General features: G+C 38.7%; 1 protein-coding gene across 1 annotated transcript in view; it reads right to left on the reverse strand.

Moving 5' to 3' along the window:
- SLC26A7 (solute carrier family 26 member 7) overlaps positions 1–19,601 on the reverse strand; it is a gene marked incomplete at both ends in the record, with an annotated part of 64,254 nt that extends 44,653 nt beyond the window's left edge. The window contains 3 exons of the mRNA XM_084260588.1: positions 2,712–2,888; positions 7,650–7,760; positions 19,409–19,601. Coding sequence (XP_084116714.1) covers positions 2,712–2,888; positions 7,650–7,760; positions 19,409–19,601 — 481 coding nt within the window. The remainder of the gene's footprint in view (positions 1–2,711; positions 2,889–7,649; positions 7,761–19,408) is intronic.
- Between the last annotated feature and the right edge of the window lie 2,379 nt (positions 19,602–21,980).

Here is a 21,980-nt window from a genome sequence, read left to right on the forward strand (position 1 = left end):
GCATCTCAGCCTCAGTCCTGTTCCATCAGCCTTTTATGCCTGGTTGTTCTGCCACGTAGGGCCGGTATGTGCCAGAAGGCAGACCAGTGCACAGACAAACTCCACCTTCTACATTATACAACCACTGCTGGACAGTGCATGGAACCAGTAGGGGGTCTCAGGCTCTCTTACAGGGGTCTTGCCTTCATCATCTTCCTCTCCCTCACCAGACTTTTGACCTCTACTGCTTGAGTAGAGGTCTTTTGCTGTCAGGTTGGTGGCTGGCCAAGTTTCACAACAACAATGTTCTGTTTTCGACACCAGCCAGGCAAGCCAACATCCACATGTAAAAATGTCAAGTTTCTGGTTTCACAATAGCCTCATGACCTCTGCAGATCAAGTATTTTTCCATCACCAATACATTGTCACACACAAATGCACACTTAAGGTCTTGAGAAAATGCAAAGCAGCCAACAGCAGTTCATCTCAAAAACATACTTCTTCCATTTGCCCTCCTTCCATGACTCACTATTTTGCATGGTTCTTTCCTTTTCTTTCTTTAACAATGCTTGCTGATTGCTACTGGAAAACTAGTATCAAATCGTTTTTCTGGCCAAGGAGGTTCAGGTCTTTACCTACTCTTTCTAAGAAGGAACAAGTTGTTTTGGAGAGGGACATTTCGTCGTTCATGTAGCAGCTGCTCCAGGTATGGAGTAGCCATAGCATCAGTCATTTTTCTGTAATTAGGGGTTGGTTAAAGCATTTTGACTTTTTTCAGTATAAAGAAAAAGTCTTATAGTAGACATCATCTGCTCCTTTTTCAGAGAAAGTACTGTCCAAACTACACACTACACTGATAATTTAATTTCTTTTTATATTTCAGGATATCTTCAATGGAAAACTGTTGCCTCAAAATACATGACATTTTCCTTCTTAACCCAAAATACCATATCTATTCCAGGGTATTAATTAATTTCTATGTTAATCTGGCAAATAGAAGCAGTCACTGATTTAGCTCTCCATTACTAACAAGATGTGCCCTGTCACTTCATCTTAGTTTGGCAGTTATGCGGGAGACTGGAATCAGAATGAGAAACATGGATTCCCATACTTAACGGCACTTGGGACAATGGTAAAGTCTAATGACAGCCTGGACTTTCATTTGCATATTGCATATCAGTGGCTTCAAGGCACTCCCCTAGGAAGTATTTTAATCTGGTCTCTAAGCAGTAAACTCACGTAAGGGACTACTGGCAGCACTACAAGCACCAGCTGTATTAGTATGACTACACAAGGGGTATGACTGAACTGGGAGAGGAGCCCATGTGTGCAGCACAGCTCCCTATCAGACCTGCTCTGAAGATGCAGGATTTTCTTGTTAATCTCATTCCAATCATGTTTAAACAAGACATGCTGAGATAAGCCTGCTGGGGCACCTGAAGGTATATGAAAAACCAGAACTTTTCAGAATGGAAGAATAAATGGTCCAAAGGATTTGCACACCAAAAGGGATCCTGAAGCAGCTAAGTAAGAAATTTCTGCATCAGATTTTGAAGTTAGAGGAAACGAAGGAACCAACTTCCCACTTGAGGTATTTTGGCCTTCACCACTCAAACCTCCCTGGGAATGATCTAAGAGATTGTCAGGCAATGAGCACAGCACACCCACATGAAGAGCTCTGTGCATGCTCAGAGGACTCTGCTGCTACAAGCCCCCTGTGCATGATGCAGTGTTGTGTGGCACACACTGGTGCAATGGGACAGCACAGGCAGCAGCCAGGCACAATCAGCATCAGCTCTAACCTACATATTTTCTCAGGGGTTTCCCTCTTGCTGCTGTCACTAGTCATAATTCCATAACCAATATAAAATTAAGAAAATGCAACACAGAAATGACCATGCTTCTTGATATTTCTTACTGACTAACACAAGCACGTATCTCAGTTCCTGCCAAGCGTGCAGGCCACTGGAGACCCCATTCTGGGCTCCACTCATCCTCTGTATGGTAGTGGGATCCAAAGCACCACTCACAGGGGGCTGGGTTTCTTTCAAGGGGTCAGGTACCCAGGAGGTGTTGCAATGTTAAGTGCTGGAACATTTCTTCCATTTTAATATTTACAAGGAAAGAGGGAAGCCTCTTTTGAAGACCTAGGCAACTGGCAATGGATAAAGGAACTCAGTGCCTGTGGTCAGAATAGGAAAAGAGAAGAAATTTAAAAGACCTCTGATCATTTGAATAAGCTTTGGAGAAACATTTGAAGACATCTGTTTTACTAATTTATTTTGATTTAATGATGGGTGTGTGAGCTCTAAAGAGAATTTAAAGATGTTTTCCCTACTGTTTTTAATTAAGTATTGTATAGTATTTCTCTTTAAGCCAAGAGCAATAGAAAACCTCAGGAATATGTCAGTGCTTACCAGGAGCTAATTCGGTTTGTTTCTGAAGGAGAAGGAAAGGGAGCACTGCCAGCAACTGAATATTATATTAGAGCTGGATGAATGTGGTTTTGCTTCTTATTGCAACACCCTAGTAGTATGTATACAGTCAATTACTACATCCCAACAAAGGAGCAACAAGTCCTTAAAACACATCAATCTCGTCATTCATAAACATCAGACCAGACCCATGGCTAGTTTGTCCTCAGAGAAGTGAAAAAATAAAGAAAATATTGCAAAACTCATCGCTGCCACAAATGCAATGCATCAGCAGCACACAGAATGTGTGCTCACCACCAACCTGAATGATTCCTCCTAGAAATGAAACTGCCGCTGCGACTCCGATCCTCTGCATTTCAAACTCTGATAGGCCCAAAACTCCTGAGTTACTGTTGGTAGTGAAATTAGTGTTGACTGAGGGAACAAGACGCTCAACTGCGTTGGCAGATATTAAGGAAGTTAAAGCAAAAGTTCCTATAAAAGAAAAGCCACACATCAGTCACCAATAATTCTATGTCTGTACTCATTAATCATGGTCTCTTTTTCAAAACTTGGCTGTTATAAGCAAAAATGCCATTTTATACATTCCTGTCATGATTTTTAAGGTAATCTTTTCATGCAAAGGCAATTTTTTTAATGTAAGATTTTCCTTCATGTAAAATACCATTTGTAAAGGCAAATTAAATGTAATTTTTTTATGAGCACATCCATTTAGACATGTTCATAGAATTAGATAATATGGGTTGAAAGAGACCTTGAGGATCATCTGGCCCAACCTTTTTTGGCAGAAGTATGTTAATAAAAACACATTAACGAAAATGGTTCAAACACAATTGTTCACAATGATTTCAAGTTTTCAGAAATACTTTCCTCTCACCCTGGATGTGATAAAACAGCTTTTTGTCTGAGAATCCCAAATGTTCATCATTCAAATTTCTATAAAACCTCATTCATGCAATATACATAATACCTAGACCATTACAGATAGCAGTTCTGCAAGTTCAAAAACTTAACAATCTGCACTCTGATAAATGGAGGCAGATTATGAGAGAAACGCTTATTTGCTGAGAGAGGTAAAGCAATTTTAATGACACACAGATAATTAAGGATGATAATTCAATATTAAAAATCACAAACACACTCATATAGAGCTCTGAGAGCATAGAAAATGCCCTACTATGTCAGACCAATGGTCCATCTTGTGTAGTATGCCAGCTGTGGCAATTGGAGGTGTCCATAATCCTCCAGCATTCATAGCTGGTGTGTTAGGGAAGTACAACCTTATCTGGCCCTTTTAGATTTTGTTTACGGACCAGAACTCGTGAACTTATCAAAGCTTTCTTTGAACCTGCTTCTATTTTCTGCCTCCACAATGCCCTCTCATGCAGATTCCAGAAGTTCACTCTCTGTTCATTATTTCACTGAGCTCTCCCTATTTCTACTGTTGCAGGACCTGGTGAACACAGTCATATCTTCACCTTGCCCTTTATGTAGAAAACCTCCCAGCATTAATTCCGTGGGAACTTGCCAGGGACACCTGCACCCTGAAATATGACCACTAAATCCTGCCTTTTGCTTCTTATTCTTTAACCTGCTAATAATTAATAAAAGGACTTTTCTTCTATCACAAGGGCAACTTAGCTTCTTTACCAACTTTTGGTGTGGAACCTTATCAGTTGCTGTTTGACCATTCTGATATCTTATACTCAAAGTATTTACTTTTTCCACGTGCTTACTGACACTCATGCAGTACTCCAGGAGGTTAACGAGGTAGGGTTTTCCTTCACAGGAGTCATATTAAATGCGCTCCAATAGATTCTGATTATGCATATCTTTCAGTATTATTTTTATTACAGACAAGTCTGCAGTTCCCAGGATTCCATGCAGGGTCCCTCTGACAGTTAAGTTACACTGGAAACTTGGAAATCCTGTGGCCTTGTCACAGAATGTCCCTGTTACACCTTTATCAGAAATATGTCCCACCAGTTCCCTTCCCAGTGTACTTTTTTGATGTATTTCAAGAACTTTTACCAGTGTGATCACCCTCTCCATGGCTTTCTTCAAATTCCTTCTTGTAGTCTTCTTAAACTTCCTGTACATGTTTCACCTGTCACATTTCACAGCTTTCCTGCCTGCCTCATTTGGTTAAGCTTTCCATTTCACAAGTGCCAAGCTCTTCCCTATGACAGTCACTTTAATTTTCCCATGGAGCCATGAAGGGTTTTTTTATCATATTTTCTTTTTTGAATCATGATACACATTTTACCCAAGTCTACAAATCATTTTTTCAAGCAACACTCAGGATAATTGTAGGTATTTTGTTTTTCAGATTGTTCTTTTTTTTTTTTTAAACTTGTTCTCTCATTTTACTGAAAAATAAAAAATAAAAAAGAAAAAAAAACTTACATAAAATTTGATTTGAAAACAGTTTACATAAAATTCTATCTGAAATGAAAGATCTATATGTGGTCTTTTGACAGATGAAACTGTCTCAGAGGACCATCCAATATTAACTATACCAAAACCAGTAAATAAAAAGGTAAGGAAGTTAGCTGCTCAGGTGAGTAATCTTTTAGGGTAGATCACACAGAAGAGACATTTCAAGTGAGTAAAAGTCGATAGAACTGGGACATTGATGAATTTTGCATTTCGTATTAGCATGACTGACTTCACTAACACAAGGGTACTTTTATAGACTATATACATATGAAGACCCCCCACTGATCTTACAAAAAATGCTGGTAGGTGAAGAGGTTGTCACCAAAGTACATGAGGAATTATGGGACAGTTGAGGATCTGAGGCGTGCAGTATATAGCTCATGTTCAGCCTGCACTCACAACACCTTATTCGAGTCTGGTAGGATGAGTGCACAAGACATTTCTACTGAAAGGATCAACAACATATGTCACACACATTTATTAAAAAAAAACTATAAAATGTTCATGACTGTAAGAGACCTGTTTTGTTGTCTTTTTTTCCTTAAGATTAAATTCTGGAATAGAAACCTGTGAAAGCAGCAGGTTTCCACAACTATGGAGTTGTGGAACTCAGCAAATCATTCTCTCTTTGGAATTCTCTCCCAGGAATAAAACATCAGACTTTACAGCTTGTACTTACTCATTTTATCATGGGTTTTCATTACTAGAATTTATGTCAGCCAGATACTTATTTATCTACTTTCCTACATATGATCGATTCTTGTCTTAATAATGGTACATTAACAAACTGCTGACAATACACTGCTAAATTATTCAGTATTGAACAGATTTTAAATATAGTTACAGGTTTTAATCAATATACTAATCTACCTCTACTCAGGAGTCAAAATTATTTGCCAAATTCTAATTTTTTTTGCTTTTTTCCAAATGGTTCTCATTTTTACATGAGCTGAGTACATTCCATCACTCATAAGAGCATTCACAGACCCTTCTTAGATATCAAAAGGCACAAATACTTTCTGTGTCTCTAGGGAGAACAAACTTTCAGCTTTCCTTTTGCTCTAAAACACTTCAGAGATGTTCAGCAATCTTTCATAATTTAACTGACTATTTTGGAACAAAACAAGGTGTTTAAAATATGTGGCTCACTTCTTACTAAACCACTTCTTATTAGCACACTTGAGTGCATACACACAAGTGAACAAATTCTCTAGAGTTCAATTTGTGTGTGATTGCCAGAACCATCTCTCCTTTCAGGAGTTTTTCTCCTCCACAGGGAAAACATACAACTTCCCTGTTTAAATCTCCTGACAGCCATGGAGGTTGCTTCCTATTACCCAGTCCTACTGTGCTTAATTATTGGGCCTGCCTTATCCTTTCTGCAAATTTCAGAAGCGACAAAGTGCACACCAAAGAATTCATGGTTCAATCTCAAGTGTATTTCCAACTTCCATCCACTGGTTTCTTTGGAGTCAGAAACAGAGCATTCATCAAACTATTATGAGATCAAAGTAATTCAACTCTGTCAGCTCTTGTTGGTTCTCCTAAGGGTAAAAAAAATAACTCTCAGCTACTAACACAGTAGTCAGGGAGCACCTTTCACTGCCTATCTAATTACTCTGCAAGTGGACAGGAGTTGAGAGAATCTCTATCTTTGAGCTCACTGTGATCTGGCAATGTGCAATTGCAGCGCAGAAAGGCAACTGAATCTTGGACTGTGTCAAAACCAGCGTGACCAGCAGGTCAAGGGATGTGATTCTCCCCCTCTGCTCTGCTCTGCTCTGGTGAGACCCCAACTGGAATACTGCATCCAGATCTGGGGTCCCCAGTAAAAGAAACACATGGACCTGTTGGAGTGAGTCCAGAGGAGGGCCACAAAGATGACCAGGGGGCTGGAGCATCTCTACTATGAAGACAGAATGAGAAAGTTGGGCTTGTTCAGCCTGGAGAAGAGAAGGCTCTGGGGAGATCTTATAGCAGCTTTCCAGTACCTAAAGGGGCCTACAGGAAAGATGGAGAAGGACTGTTTACAAAGGCATGGAGTGATAGGACAAGAGTAATGGCTTTAAGTTGACAGAGAGTTTATTATTTAGATTAGACATTAGGAAGATATTCTTCACTATGAGTGTGGAGAGGCCTTGGCACAGATTGCCCAGAGAAGCTGTGGCTGCCCCCTCCCTGGTAGGGTCCAAGGCCAGGTTGGGCGGGGCTTTGGGCAACCTGGTCTGGTGGAGGCTGCCCCTGTCCATGGCAAGGTGTTGGAAATAGATGGGCTTTGAGGTCCTTTCCAACACAAACCTTTCCATGATTCCTTGATTCTAATACAATAGCAGGTAATAGGCACAGGAAGTGTTTGGGGGGTTATTTTCTGGGAAATGTAGGATTTGTGTTTTAGGCAGGTGAGAAATAATATGTGTTTTCTATCATTTAAGAAGCAGTTGAGTCTTTTTCATTCCTGTTTGCATTTAATGTGTTGGATGATCCCTTTGTTATAATCTTTCTCTGAAACCCGTTTCTAAAGTAGAGTTAAAATAAAAAGCCCTATGTAAACTACATTTACAAAGGAAGTATCAGTGCAGTTTTAAATTATAATAACGGGAGCAACTCCAATATATTCTTAATGAGGCTCTTTAAAGTACTTAAAATGGCAAAAAATAGTTGTAAAAAGAAGCACAAAACCACCTTATTTCTGTTTTGATTGGATAAGTTTCTTTCCATTGATATTATAACAACAACAACAAAGTTCAGTTTCTAATTCCTTATTTCTGAAAATGTTTTTAGTAAAATGTCACTTACCTGTCACAACATGACGTCCCATTCCAAATATGGCATAAATAATGACAGGGAAGAAAGAGCCATATAAACCAAAAACTGGATGGACTGAAGACAGAACCGCAAAGGCCAATCCTATGGAAAGTTAGATTGGATTACTTCACTGTATGAAGATAAAATTGTTCTGCATTCATTTCTTTTAATGAGGAAACACAATTTCATTAAAAGCAGGGGAAAAAAACTACCTTAATTTACAAAAGCCTAGAGCATAAACCAATTACAGCACAATGCGGATCAGGAAGAATTGTTGGCTTTTCAGCTATTGTCTGTCACTAAAATCCTCAAGCTTTCTTCCAAGTCTCGGTCACCAGCAGAAACAATTGGGTCACAGATACCATCTACAGCACCAGTTACCACATTTCCAGGTTGCCTCCATCAGTGGTCCCAAACATCTTTTTAAAATACAATTCTCACAGGAGGAGACAGCACCACTTCACCCCCCACACTCACAAACACAGATTCCAGGCTGCCAGAGCTCCAGGCAGTCAGATGGTTATTTCTTGCAAACAGTTCAAAACCTATAATTTTGGTTTGGATGGAGCCCCCTCTTTCTGCTTTCTTCCAATTTCTTAAACAAAACAAACAAACAAGTTATTCCAGAATTATTTTTAGGTGCCTAGGTTTTTTAAAATCCTCTAGATACTAACTTTTTGGGGTTTTTTGTTAAATTAAGCTGTCAGCACAGAAATGGAAAGTATTTGACTTTCATGTTGAGATGGAGAATGAACTGAACTTGTTAAGATTTAACATTACAGATTTACAAGTTACTTTCATTGTTTAGATGTAGAGGACAGTATCCATCATTTTCTTAGAAAGTCTCAGAATATGCCAAGAAATCATTTTTTAGCAGAGGCATTCCTGCAAAGCAGAAATTTGGTTGCTATTCAGCTTTAGATACCCAAGTCAGACTATGCTTCAGACCAGCAGCCCCTACTGTCATTTCACAATTTTTTTCTCCTAGTAGAGAAGTTGCCTGTGGACTCGGTCCACAAGTCTTGGTGAATACCTTATCATGGAGTAGGAATGACAGGACTGGCTTCTGTAATACACAAAGTGATTTTCTGAAGTCCACCTTCAACATGAGTGACCAGTCCAAGCTAGTATACATGAGTATGTACTGGGAGAATAGTCTGGGACAGAGGTGATTCAGATCTATGAAATGGAGTTTTCTTCTGTGTACATTGTAGATTTCCAAAGAAATTTAAATGTGTAAGATTAATTGTTCTCACCAAACTTTCCTGATTGCTCCAGAAAGCAGTTTTTACCTAAAACTTTGGGGTACGTGGTTTTAAAAATACGGAGAGTGCCAAAGAGTTATCGTTGCTTTCACTGGCAATTCCAAATATTTTGATTCAACAGCTCTTTTCTTGAATTTGCATTTCAGTCTGTAACAGAGTACAAGGTGGTGGGAGGCAATAAAATGCCAAAAGGCCAGAAGCATCCAGTCCCCTGCAAAGCAGACAAAGCCTAGGAGTTCACCAGTTCTTAGAAAAACATTGTCGTGAAGGTTTTGCAGAGGTGGGTTTTATGTGGATCAGCTTCCCCTACACTCTGCTTAGCAAAGCAACACTATCAGTTACAACGTAGAGAAGAGATATTTGAAAATGTCTGTTTAAAAACTTTGATGCCTTCTTTCAAACAGAAATGGACTTTATTTTTTTGCCTTTTAATTAGTGCATCTACGGATCATCACTTCTGTTTTCTGTTAGCACACCAGAAAGATGAATCAGAAAGATCTTTGAAATTATAGATCTACACCCATGTTTTCATGATTAACAGATGTAAAAGACTCCGACCCAAGTACAACACAAAAAGGTGTGCTTGAGGAGAATAAAAACAGCACAGGACAGAACTGTGTGAGCCTACTCAGACAAAAGTGACTGGGGGAAAAAAACTTAGAAAAGAAGGGAGTTTTAAGTCTTGTTCAATGCTGAAAAGCTCTTCCATTATAAACATTTTATGAACAAAAGCATAAACAAACAAAAATATTGAAATTAATTTTCTAGAAGAATGCCAGTCATACAGATAGTCTGGTCTTGCAAAAAAGCATTATGCAAGGCTAACTTACTTTACCTTTCAAAAAATAAAGGATTCAGCAAAATCACCATAACTTCAGTCACACCTTAATTATAACAATGTGATTGAAAAGAAGTGGATTCTCTTTGTGGACAAGTATAAGGGAAATACACAAGATTCAGTACTGATTGCTGAGACAGGTATGAACTTTACAAGAACTATCCAGAAGAAGTCTAGAAATTCTGGATAAGATCTGCACTAGTCCCCCATGTTTAAAATGCTCATTAAATAAAAGAAATTATCTGATGCTAAAACAGAGAATTACAAAAAATGATCATTTTCATGTGAAAATATTTCTATTTCCAAAAATTCCTATTCACACACTGCAGAACAGCTGCACAACACATAGTCATCTCACCACAGTGAGATGCTTTGCATGATCTTCTCACTTTTTAAATTTTTTATTCCATCAGTTCTTGCAAAGGAAGCACAAAAAATTGCCCTTTGCTAGGAAAGGTTAACAATTTTGAAAGATGCTAGTTGTGCTAATTTTGTACCTTAAAGTTTTCCTTATAAAATCTGCACAGTTCACTTAGGCTTTCACCCTAAGTAACTTTATCACTCAGTTCAAGTAGAGGTTGGCTTAGAAATTGCACAAAACAAAACTGAAGGGCACAGTTTAGCACAGGCTAAGCTAAAATATTTCCAGAAGAGGGACTACCAGCTCTTTTACTCTTCAGTATCTCAAAACAATCCGGAGTTACAGACAGTATACATTGTTCTTTCCTCTCAACATTTACAAGAAAAACAAGGGTTCAGCTACTGCAAAATATTCTGTCACCATCTGGCTGTAAAAGCCAGTTCTCACTTCTCTACATGTGTTTACTTTGGTTTTATGTTTCCTAAGGCCTTCTGAATCTGAAAAGTTTGACAATTACAGCCAGACTGTGTTTGATCCAGCATGAACTGTTTGTGTTGTGGGTAGAACACAAGAAGCTCATCCCAGCCCTAGATCACGCACACAGAAACTGTGTCAACATCTCGATTCAACTCACTGAACAGGGCTGAAGTGTACAAAGGCGCAACCTGAATGAGCCCTTACAGCCAGAACTGGACAACAGAAATCTGGCATGAGTCTCTAAAACTGTGGAGAAGTGTTTACCCAGCAAACACCCTGCATGCAGCAGGAATTTTGCTTTGCTCACAAACTTACTGCTGAGAAATGTTTCTTGTTTACAGGAAGATAATCTAAACATCAATCTAGCCCTTGTTTTTTTCCCTTTCATGATCTTTTTGTATTAAGTTTCCAGAAGCAGTGCCTCATTCATTTCACGGTGAGGTCATGGCAGTCAGGACAGAGCTAAAATTACCAGTCTCCAACCCTACTCCTAGTTCGGTTTGTTAGCTTTTTGTACCCATAACTGAAGAACGTCAATTGTGTGCAAGAGCAAAGGGACATTATAAAACAGAATTAGAAAAGACTTCAGGCTTTCTGATTAGGCAAATAATCAAAGGTTCAAATACTTCTAAAGATATGATTGGTAGTATATTTCAGCTCACTTCATTAATTTTCATATTAAACTTTGCTACAATGCATTCCATATGCTCAAGAGCTAGTCAAAAGGCAGGAATTATTATTTTATTTTTTTCATTCCAAACAGTAATAATACTCAAAAGAAATAGATCGTACAATAAGGATCCCATGTAATCTTCACTGGCAATATGGAGAAGCCTCCATGGCAGTGACATTAAGGTTCTCAAATAAGAGTAGAAATTCCATGGACAGAAATGTAAACAACAAAAGAGAACAGTAAGTTCAGATACAGAACATTAATATTTTGGTTCTTTGTTTTAACTACTTCCTTATCATAAGATAACATTGTGTGACAGAGCTTCATTGAAAACCACACTCTGACTCGCACCAAATGCCCAGCAGTCCTCTGGCACGCCACGCTGAAAAGCAGGAGATGTTGCGCCACTGTTGGTAAATGTCAAATGCAGACATTGTCAAAATGTCAAAAGCTTGACATTGTCAAAATGACAAGCTTGCTACAGATAGGAACAAGGCCGTCCTACCACAGGAAAAAGGTCTCAGATTAAGTTGACAGTTTCTGCTAATTAGGCTAGTGCCAAACAGCAATAAAAAAATATTTTCCATAGAAAGAGCTATGAATCTCTGTAGGATGAATTTGACACAATATCTGAACACCACAAAATTACTATGCAGAGAATTCTATGAACCAATATACAGTGGTCAGCCATCATACATGAAGAATCCGGCCATCTCCAAAATAAAATTGAAGAGGCATTTTGAATTACATTGAGATGCAGAGACATTTCCCTAAGAATAGAGAATGAAACCCACAAGAAGTTTCTGGCAAGCTGGTAGCTATGAAGTAGTCTTCTGAGAAGCATCAATGTTGTGGAGAAACAGAATCCAAATATGATTGATGACCGGTCTTTACCCAGATGAGCTGGACTTTTTTGAAATCCATGAAAAGGACATCTATTTTGACAAACTGGTGGCCAAGGATCTCAGTACTGAGTTTTCCTGATCTCTCTGACTTGGAAGACCATAGATGGGTAAATTTATTTCTTCTCCCTTCAGGGAATCAACATTTCCTGGGTTTGCCAGTCTCTGTCCATGGTGCTCAGGCACCCCCAGGCGCAGGGATCCCGCATGTGTGCACCTTATCTGATAGTGCTAAGACAAGTCCACCTGGACAGTAGACTCCAAATGATTCTAAAGTCATTTGGAAGCTAAAATCACATTTATAGTGGTCTTCCAGACAGGCATTAGCACATGTGTAACTTGTAAGAATTTTAACAACTATTAGAAACGAAACAACGCGTGCACAGCAGCATCAGTGTCCTTCTCCCCTGCTGGAAGTTTGTACAAATATGAAACATTGACATAACATTTACTTACTAACATGTTACATTTCATGATCAGCTTACATCTTTATTATTTGTATGGGAGAACTATAACAGAGTTCAGCTGGATACTCTTCCACAAATTGGAATTCTCCAATACATTGGAGAGAGAATGCATCTCTAGGAGATTTTTCTGGCTCTGTTTCCAAATGTGCTTATTCAATTTCACCTACACATGCTATTTATATGCCAGATGTATATTCAAAAGACAGATCTACCCCTTAATAAAATTATTAGCTCTCCAGTTAGCCTGCTCACATTTATGGTCAGAGGCTGAAAAAAAAACCCTCAGCAACCATCACCCTTGAGAAGACACAGCTGGGGTTCCTCCATGAAAAGCTAAAAAAAACTCAACCAAACCACACATAAGTTTTTGGCATCATGCCTTCCAAAACACTGGGCACCAGTTCTGGAATGCATGAAGGCATAATAGTTCATTTTTTTAATGGAAAGGTCTCCAGCCAGTGTTAAGGAATTAGTTGTTCAGCAATAAATCCAGCTTGAGATTAAATTAACTTCAATTAAAACATACAAAATACACCAATCCTCAGTGAGTTATTGATCTTGCAGAATGAAAAAAGAAGCTGGCAGGAATAATAATGCTGATTTCATCAGATGCCATCTACATATTTTACTTCTAGAGAAAATATGTCTCAAGGGCCCTCCATCCCCAAAAAACAGGCCACCAAAACCTGTTTGAGCCAAAGCATTTCTTGTTCATGATAGGTCATAGGAAAGGCAACATATGTATAACACTACATATAAATTCTATATGAAGCATATCCATGTGCTAGCTGACTACAAAAAGTATATTGTATATAAATTACAAACACTGCCATAGTCCCAAATCTGATAAATTCGATTCCAAACCTTATATCCACATGCTTTCACATGGGAAACTTTCAAGTATATGTAGTGCAGCACATGGACAGATGTTTATATAAAAACAAATAGCATGAAGTTTATAAAACCAGCCAAATACCATGAACATAGCAAGGTAAAGACTGAATCCACAAATACAGTGACAATATTTTACTAGGAAAAAAAATCCACATATTTGACTTAAATTATTGTTAAATACACCTTCGTTGAAACCTTACCTTTTTTTCTTTTTTGAGCAGCAGCTGATATTGAAAGGAAACAAATTTGTGCAAGAACCCCCTTGTGCTCTATATTCTGGTCTCTCTTATGACAGGCATGCTATTTTGTACATTTATTAATGGAATCATGTGATAAGGAGACAGATCTTCTTATCCCAATATTTAATGGAATATGTTTAGAACTACTTCCAATTTTACCTCTGAACATAATTCATACTAGGGAATTTTTTGCAAGGCTCTAACTCAGTTGTAATGTTGGACATTCATATTAGCAGCAAACTATTGAAACCTGTACTCTTTGCCCCAACAACTGTCAATACAATATTACACGAGTCATTTCTGTGTTTCAAGCAAAAGCACTTTTGTGTTTCTAATTTCCCTCTCAAAGGGTTTTTCTAGTTCTGCACAGTGAAAATAGCTCCAAGGTGCTACAAAGAAAGGTGCAGAGTGCAAGCTTATCATCACCCTGTGAATGACAAAACTGAGTCATGTATTTGTCTAAGCAGGAGTCTGTCTGGTCATTGATGGTTTGAACAAGAAGATTATAATTATCAAAACCTCAAGTGAGATCTCAGAAGAAGCTTGGGGGAAGGACAAACATTGTTTGAAGTTAGGAATTTACATCCCGAAAGACTAAGGCAACTGCAGGTTTTTAGCAGATCACTTAAATTTCACATTACATTAAGTGCTAACCAAAATACTTCAGACACATTTGTGTCCCCTAATTAGGAACTGATGTAAGTAAGTAAGTTAGGTTCATTAATACACATAGTCAGGCACACTAACTTTAGGTGTAATTTCTTTGGTGGTGAACTCAACTCCACAACAGAAGGTATATTTCTGTGGACTTTTTTTAGACAAAATCAGACCTACTTTTTTTACAGTCCATGACAGTCAGAGAATCTTGCTGATGAGTTGCAGCATTACCTACATGGCTTCTAGATGCCAGTCTTTGTGGACAGTATGCATAGTTCTGCCCAGAAAAAAAGCACAAAAACAAGCAAAGAAACAAACCAAACTTCAAAGAAACACATTCTAAACAACAACCCAAAAGCAAATACTGAGATGTGATGTACCAACACTGCAAAATATGCATCCTGGGAAGTCACAAAGCTATTTGTCTGAAAAGACAAAATTCGATGAAGAAGGCAGGCTAACTAACTGGATTAATCAGAAATGGATCAACAGCTTGGTAATGAATAAATGATGCCAGGAAAGATCACCTATGAAAGGCCTTGAAAGTAAAGATGAATAGTTTGCTTGGTGCAATAAAAAGTTACCACAGACTGTGAAAATGAGCTGCATTCTGAAGAGATATAAAGTGGCTATACACATGTTCAGAAGGCTACAGAAAAAACACAATGACAGCTTTATGAGATCTTTCTACAGAGAAAGACTGCATCATAATGCATCTTAACATCATGCAAGGAAACAGAATTATTCAGACACATCTTGATCAAAGTTTGCTTCTCACACAAGTAAGTGGTAGCCAGGTCACATGAAAAAGCCAGAGAAAGAATTGTGGTATTACTGTGATAGGTTCATGGGTGAGTTATGGGAAAGAAAATGGTAAGACCTGCCTTTAATCATGATGAACATGAACTGTTCATTACCCACAGTGCCACAGATATTACAGCTGAGACACATATCACCTAAACTTTAATGTCTACACCTGAGCCAGTCCCCTCTTGAACTCAATGCAAATCTTACCAATATAACCAATTAACCTTAAAAAAGTAGATGATTGAGTTTAGTCAGATGAATTATGCCTGTGGTGGATTGATCCTGGCCAGCAACTAAGCACCCACCCAGCCACTCTCCCACTAACTAGAAAGAAAACCCTTTATTCATATGATGACCGTTGATGGGGTAGTAATAAGTTTTAAAGGAAAGGGAAGATAGCAATGAAATGCTAGGCTAAGAAGCAAATCAAAGATTTATTTTTTGATTTAGAGACTTTTTTCTCCAGTCTATCAATTACAGATTTTAGAGAAATACAGATGAACTGGGCAGTGATTAACTAAACATAAAATCTCAAATTTGATGACAAAGTTTATACTTAAAGGTTGTTTTCCAAACTTAGGTATCAGAATAAGAGTGCTATGTCTGAAAAATAAGGTGTTGAGTTGAATATTATTAAATGATAGTTTGAAGTCAGATTAAATAGTAACCAGAACCAATAAAGCCTAGTTTGTTTACTGATTTAGACTCATGGATAACTGGTTTTGCATTCTGAGACAGTGCAAGCTCCAAGTGAATTTTTCCAGCAATCAGTGCATTTGAAAGGGGAACGGGGATTGTGAGTTTTAGGGTTTTTTTCTCTACACAAATTATCTAATGTCTAACAAGGTATGAGTTCCTATCATCACTTTTTAGAACTTGTAAGATCTGTTTCCAATTGCCATCTTGATAAAATGGCAAATGTATTTATGTAGAAACATAAATACGCCTGAGACTTCTTTGTCCATCTTTGTTCTTTGCCATCAGTGAGGCAGTGTTCTGGTGATAATGAGAACCAGAAGAACTCACCCTGCCCCTTGAGGCAAAAATGGTGTGTTTGGCTTATTCCCTGAAATGCCTGTACACCAATGCACGCAGTAGGGAGAATAAACAGAAGGAGTTGGAAATCTGCATGCGGTCAAGGGATTATGATCTAGTGTCAATTACAGAGACATAGTGGGACAACTCACACGACTGGAATGTGGCCATGGATGGCTATGTCCTTTTTAGGAAAGACAGGCCGACAAGGAAAGGAGGTGGAGGTGCTCTTTATGTGAAAGAGCACCTAGAATGTATTGACTTCTGTCCAGTGGCAGACAAGGAACAAGTTGAGAGTTTGTGGATGAGAATGAAAGGACAGGTGATACTGCTGTGGGTATCTATTACAGGCTGCCTGGTCAAGAGGAGGAAGTTGATGAGGCCTTCTACATGCAGCTGTTAGTAGCCTCAGAATCACAGGCCCTGTTTTTTATGAGGGATTTTAACTACCCAGATATTTGCTGTAAGGCTATTCAATAAGGACATAGAAATCCTTGAAAGAGTCCAGCACAGGGCCACCAAGATGATGAAGGGAGTGGAGCACCTTCCTTATGAGGAGAGGCTGAGGGAGCTGGGTCTCTTTAGCTTGGAGAAGAGGTGGCTGAATGGTGACCTTATTAATGTCTGTAAATATATAAAGAGTGAGAGTCAGGAGGAGGGAGCCAGGCTCTTCTCAGTGATGTCAGTGACAGGACATGGGGCAACGGGTGCAAGCTGGACCAGAGGAAGTTCCATGTGAATGTAAGGAGAAACTTTTTAACTGTGAGGGTGATGGAGCACTGGAACAGACTGCACAGAGAGGTTGTGGAGTCTCCTTCTTTGGAGACATTCAAAACCCGTCTGAATGCGTTCCTGTGTGATTTAGATTAGGTGATCCTGCTCTGGCAGGGGGGTTGGACTAGATGATCTTTCAGGGTCCCTTCCAACCCCCAATATTCTGTGATCCTCTGTGGATTTATCAGTTATGAGCATTATCTGTGTTGCATTCACTGTGACACACTAAAGATTGTGACTTTCCTCTTTCCTTCCTTCCTTTACAGATGAAAGCCAGCTATTTAATTTAAAATTTAGATTAGAAGTTAGAACTTGACCACATTACACTAGATCAGAGCAGCTGCTAGACAGAATAACCTGAACATGGCCAAAGCCAGGTGAGTAAGAAATCCCACAGTAGGAAATTGTGAAAAACATAGCTCAGTCTTTCTTAATTCTTCTCAAGCTACTGGACTGCTCTTTACCCTGGAGTATGCAGCTTTCATCAATCAGGAAACTGTTGCAGACAAACACAACTGCAGATTTTTCCATATAGTTCCATAACCCAAGTTTATTTCTACATACTTGAATTTACTTAATCTTGCTGCAACACCAAATTGACACTCTGGTCTGCCTGTTAATTGTCACTGGTTACTAATTTTTTCCCACCATTTTTAGAATTTCTGCCTTCTATTTTATTACAAAACTTCTTCTTTTATTTTGCAGGTGGATGGAAACTGGAAGGCTTGCAACTCTAGGAAAAGAGCTAATGCAAGAAGGGTCTAAATAAGTATGTTGCGTTCAGGTTAAAGCACCAAAACTGTGATAAAATGCTTCAGTATCTAACTGTCCTCCTTCTCCATCCCCTATAATCAGTCTGAAATCTTGACGAGCACTGAAGAGAGTGAAAGAAAAAAAGGAGGTGAGCAGGAGGGAAGCATTTCAATTAATTTGTTTTTAAACAGCATCAAATAAAGATAGAATTATTTCTAGATTACAGAAAAAATAATCTAGAAAAACAAAACCAGTATTTTCTGGCTTCCATGGATCTTCTTAAACTTAACTCTTACATTAAATTACTACTTGGTACAAGACTCAAACAAGAAAATCCTGGCTAAAACTACCAACAGTGCAGAACTTCTGTTTAACTTCATATTTTTGATGAATATCAACATTTTGTTATTAGCAGCATTTTAATTACAATTGTTCTATACGCACATACCAGTGAAATTAGAAACTTTACAGTCTTATGGTATTAAGGTTCTTAAAGCTAAATCATGCCAGTGCAGATGTTCCTAATTACTTTAAAAGCACAAATACACAAACCGGTTGTTTCCAGCTCCAACATAATTCAATGAAAGGAGTGCTTATAATTTAACAACACGAATGATAGTTAAGCATGGCTAATATGGGAAATTTTAAAGAAATAACATAATATAGTTCACACAAGGGAAAGAATCAAAGTCAGTCTGAGCCAGATAAGAAGCTGTGATTTGCCTGAGACAAATATAAAACATTGCCCAAAGAATGGGACTCTAGAAAATATACATAAAAAAACCTGACAAAAGCATTTATTTCCCAGTATCAATCACTTGACAGCCCTGGATTACTGGGACTAGGTTTCTGCAGGTCATTGTGCAGTCTCTTGTTTTCTGGGAGTCTTCCCTTTCCCTTTCTCTTTTTCTTTTTTTTTTTTTTTCTTTTTCCAGCTGCCAAACGGAGTCTAGCTCCACCCCTACTTTGTATTGCTGCTTGAAAAGAGACGTAGCAGGTAATTTAATACAGCATTAAATCACACAGAAGCTGAAGCATTCAAGCCACGGATGCAGGCAGAATCGCTCCATGAGTAACATCTCTGGCAGAAGCGCCCTTTATGTGCAGAAAGTTAATTCTTCCTGCTGTGCTCTGGGCATCCACAGGTAATAGTATAATATCAATGCTTCTTCCAGAATAGCATCTCTTACAATGCAATTGTCATGTAGATGTATTTTGATTTCCATATGAAGTAGTGAAAAAGGTGGTAATTTAACTGGTAAAATATTTTACATGACCATATACTGTGTGAATAGAGTTACTGCTCTCATCTTCTATAATAAGTTTTTGAAAAATTATTAAAGGGATGGGATATATAATAAAGTTACAGCTCATGGTAACACAAGGTGTTTCTGTCCACACTCATCCACCTCATAAATGTAAGAACTAAGACTATACAATTTTTCCCTTATATTTTTGTTTAGATAAAATCAAAATTAGATAAACAAGCACATCTTTACAGTAATATCAAACAAGAAAAAAAAAGGAAAAGAAAGAAAAATTAAAAAGACCAGACCAATTCATCATGTCCAGAGTACAAAATATGTATCTGAGATGAGTTCACTGTACCTTGAGTCACCTGTTGGATGGCTAGCATTGTCCCAGAAACTGTATCAGGAATCAAATTTTCCTTCCAATTGTAGACAGGCACCCATTTCACAATGGGCAGCCTTCTCATACACCAGACTTTGATATCTTCAAAGCGAACAGCCTGGATCTTCCTCCAGACTGCACTTCTTTTCCTCTTTGCTCCTGTCATCATTCCCACCCCCCCAAAAGCAGTTCCTCTTTCAGATGAGTGCACAGTTGAGGAATCACCCTGATCTCTGTCAGTCTCCAGTTTTCTTCTGAGATTTTGCAGTTCCAAAATCTACAGAGAGAAGGAAAAAAAAAAAAAAAAAGAGAGCAGGAGCACTTAAAATGTCTGCAGCTGCTGTCTAACTATAGTCAATAAAAACACTTATTAAATGCTTCACTCATATAAACAGCTACATGAAATGCAAGAACTCTTTATAGCACAGATCACATTTTCTGCTCTTCACGAAAATTTGCTCTAGTCTCACGTTAGTTTGTGATTCTTTCCAGTAACCTCCCGCTTTATATTCCCTGTAACGCTCGTGCTTTTGGCCTCAGTCCAGTGGCAAAATGAGGTATTACTGGGTGTGTATGTGATATAGGCTGGGCTATGCTAATACGAGCGGGAAGTGCCCAGTGGAGCAGGCATCTCCCTGCCAAGCCCAGGAGAGCAGCCTTGCCTCTCCTGGGGGGAGCTTTTCTAGCCGTGGTTGGAAGGCACGAAGTCTTCGGTAACCCTGGCACTAGCATACTTGTTTTACTCCATCAATGTTTTGTCTTCTAACTGATGTTAAAAAGCTTATTTATGTAGAAAATGCAGAACATCAGGCAGCAATAAGTCCTGATGAAAACATACACAGATTCTCTCTGTAGGCTGAAGCCTCAGGCTTAAGTAGAACAAGCTCAAAGTGCAGGGAAGGACTGCAAGCTATCAGCTCCGCATGGGAAGTGCCAAAAATGATCATTCTTCTTCCTTTCTGCTTTTGGTAGCCCACCCAGCAAAGGCTCTCTCAATGAAGATAGTTTACCAAGTAACTCTTGGTCTTGTAATAACATTATGCACATTGTGTACGATACAAAGTGCTCAGGCATGAAGTCTTAAGAGCATGGAAGAGTTTTAAATATCAAGATATTTAAATGCCTTCTGCAATACAAAGCAAAGACCCAGTGGTATTCCTCCAAGTTTTCTGTATATCTGGATGGCAAATTTAAGTTAAAATGTAAGATCCGAGTGTCTTCCCAAGTGTTATTCTGCAGTAGGCAGTGCAAATATATATTTAAATATTTCAATTTCATTTATATAAACCAATTTACATGTTATTTTTTTTTTTAGATTAAGATGAACAAAACTGATGCATGGTCCACCCAATGCAATTTTAGAAAAAAAAAAAGACTGCTTCCAAATGCAGTAGGGAGAAAAGCACAAGGGCAAATGCACCTCAGTTCATTTGACTGAGTGACATTCAGGTGGTGTCCCATGTTGTGTTGCTTACATGTGCAAAGGGTAAAAAGGAATAGCAAGGGAAGATTGCTTGAGACAAATCCTTACTTTTCACTATTCCAGGCATACATATTCTTTGCCCTGTTGTCCTGGTTTTCACTAGGATGGAGTTAATTTCTTTTCCAGTAGCGGGTGGAATGTGTGTTTGGGAGTCAGGATGAAAGCAGTGCTGATAACATCCTCATGTTTCTAACAGTTGCCAAGCAATCAAGGACTTTTCAGTTGTTCATATTTCCCCACTAACAAGGAGGGAGGAGACACAGCCAGGACAGGTGACCCGAACTGGCCAAAGGGGGTATTCCATGCCAATTACATCATGTTCAGCATAAAAGGGGGGAGTGGTGGGGGGAGGAGCAGGCAGCTCTAGGACACGCAGTTTTGGAGACAGTCTGTTTTTTGGGGCAGCTCTGAGCTGTATGAGCTGAGTTTGTACACTTCAGTGAGAAAATGCATTGTGTATCACCAGTTTCACGTATTTTACTATAAAGTCCTGCTATTATTATTATATATATTTTTCTGCTATCCCAGTAAACTACCTTTATCTCAGCCTGTGAGGTTTTGGTTTCTTGGGTTTTTCTTCTCCTTATCTCTCCCCCTCCCTCGCTCCCCCTCCCCCCCCCCCCTTTTAAAGAACAAGTGGCTGCGTGGTGCTCGTCTCTCAGCTGGGGCAAAACCATGACACCTGGCCATCCTTTAACCATGTATGCTTTTTAAAGAAAAAGAAAAACACACAATACAGGTTTATCATACTCATGTCCACTGGAATAAACCTCTAAGCATGGAGGGGTTCATGGGTCTTGTACGTGTCCCCCTGCTATTAGCTTGAAAGTGCAGTTCAAGGACTTCATAATCAAGGCTTTTATGGATGCCAAGTGTTACACAACACAGACCTTTCCCTGCTTTCAATGACCAGAAGTGGACAGGAATCCTTCTAGCTATAATGAGAGATACTCAGCATCAGGGCTGCTTAGGTTTGGTAAAATGTTTGGTACCTCTAACTGGGGGTGGGAATCAAAATACATTTCTACACACACACACACACATATATATATATAAAAGTACACA

This window comes from Gallinula chloropus (assembly GCF_964237585.1).
Source record: "Gallinula chloropus genome assembly, chromosome: 2".
Taxonomy (NCBI): domain Eukaryota; kingdom Metazoa; phylum Chordata; class Aves; order Gruiformes; family Rallidae; genus Gallinula; species Gallinula chloropus.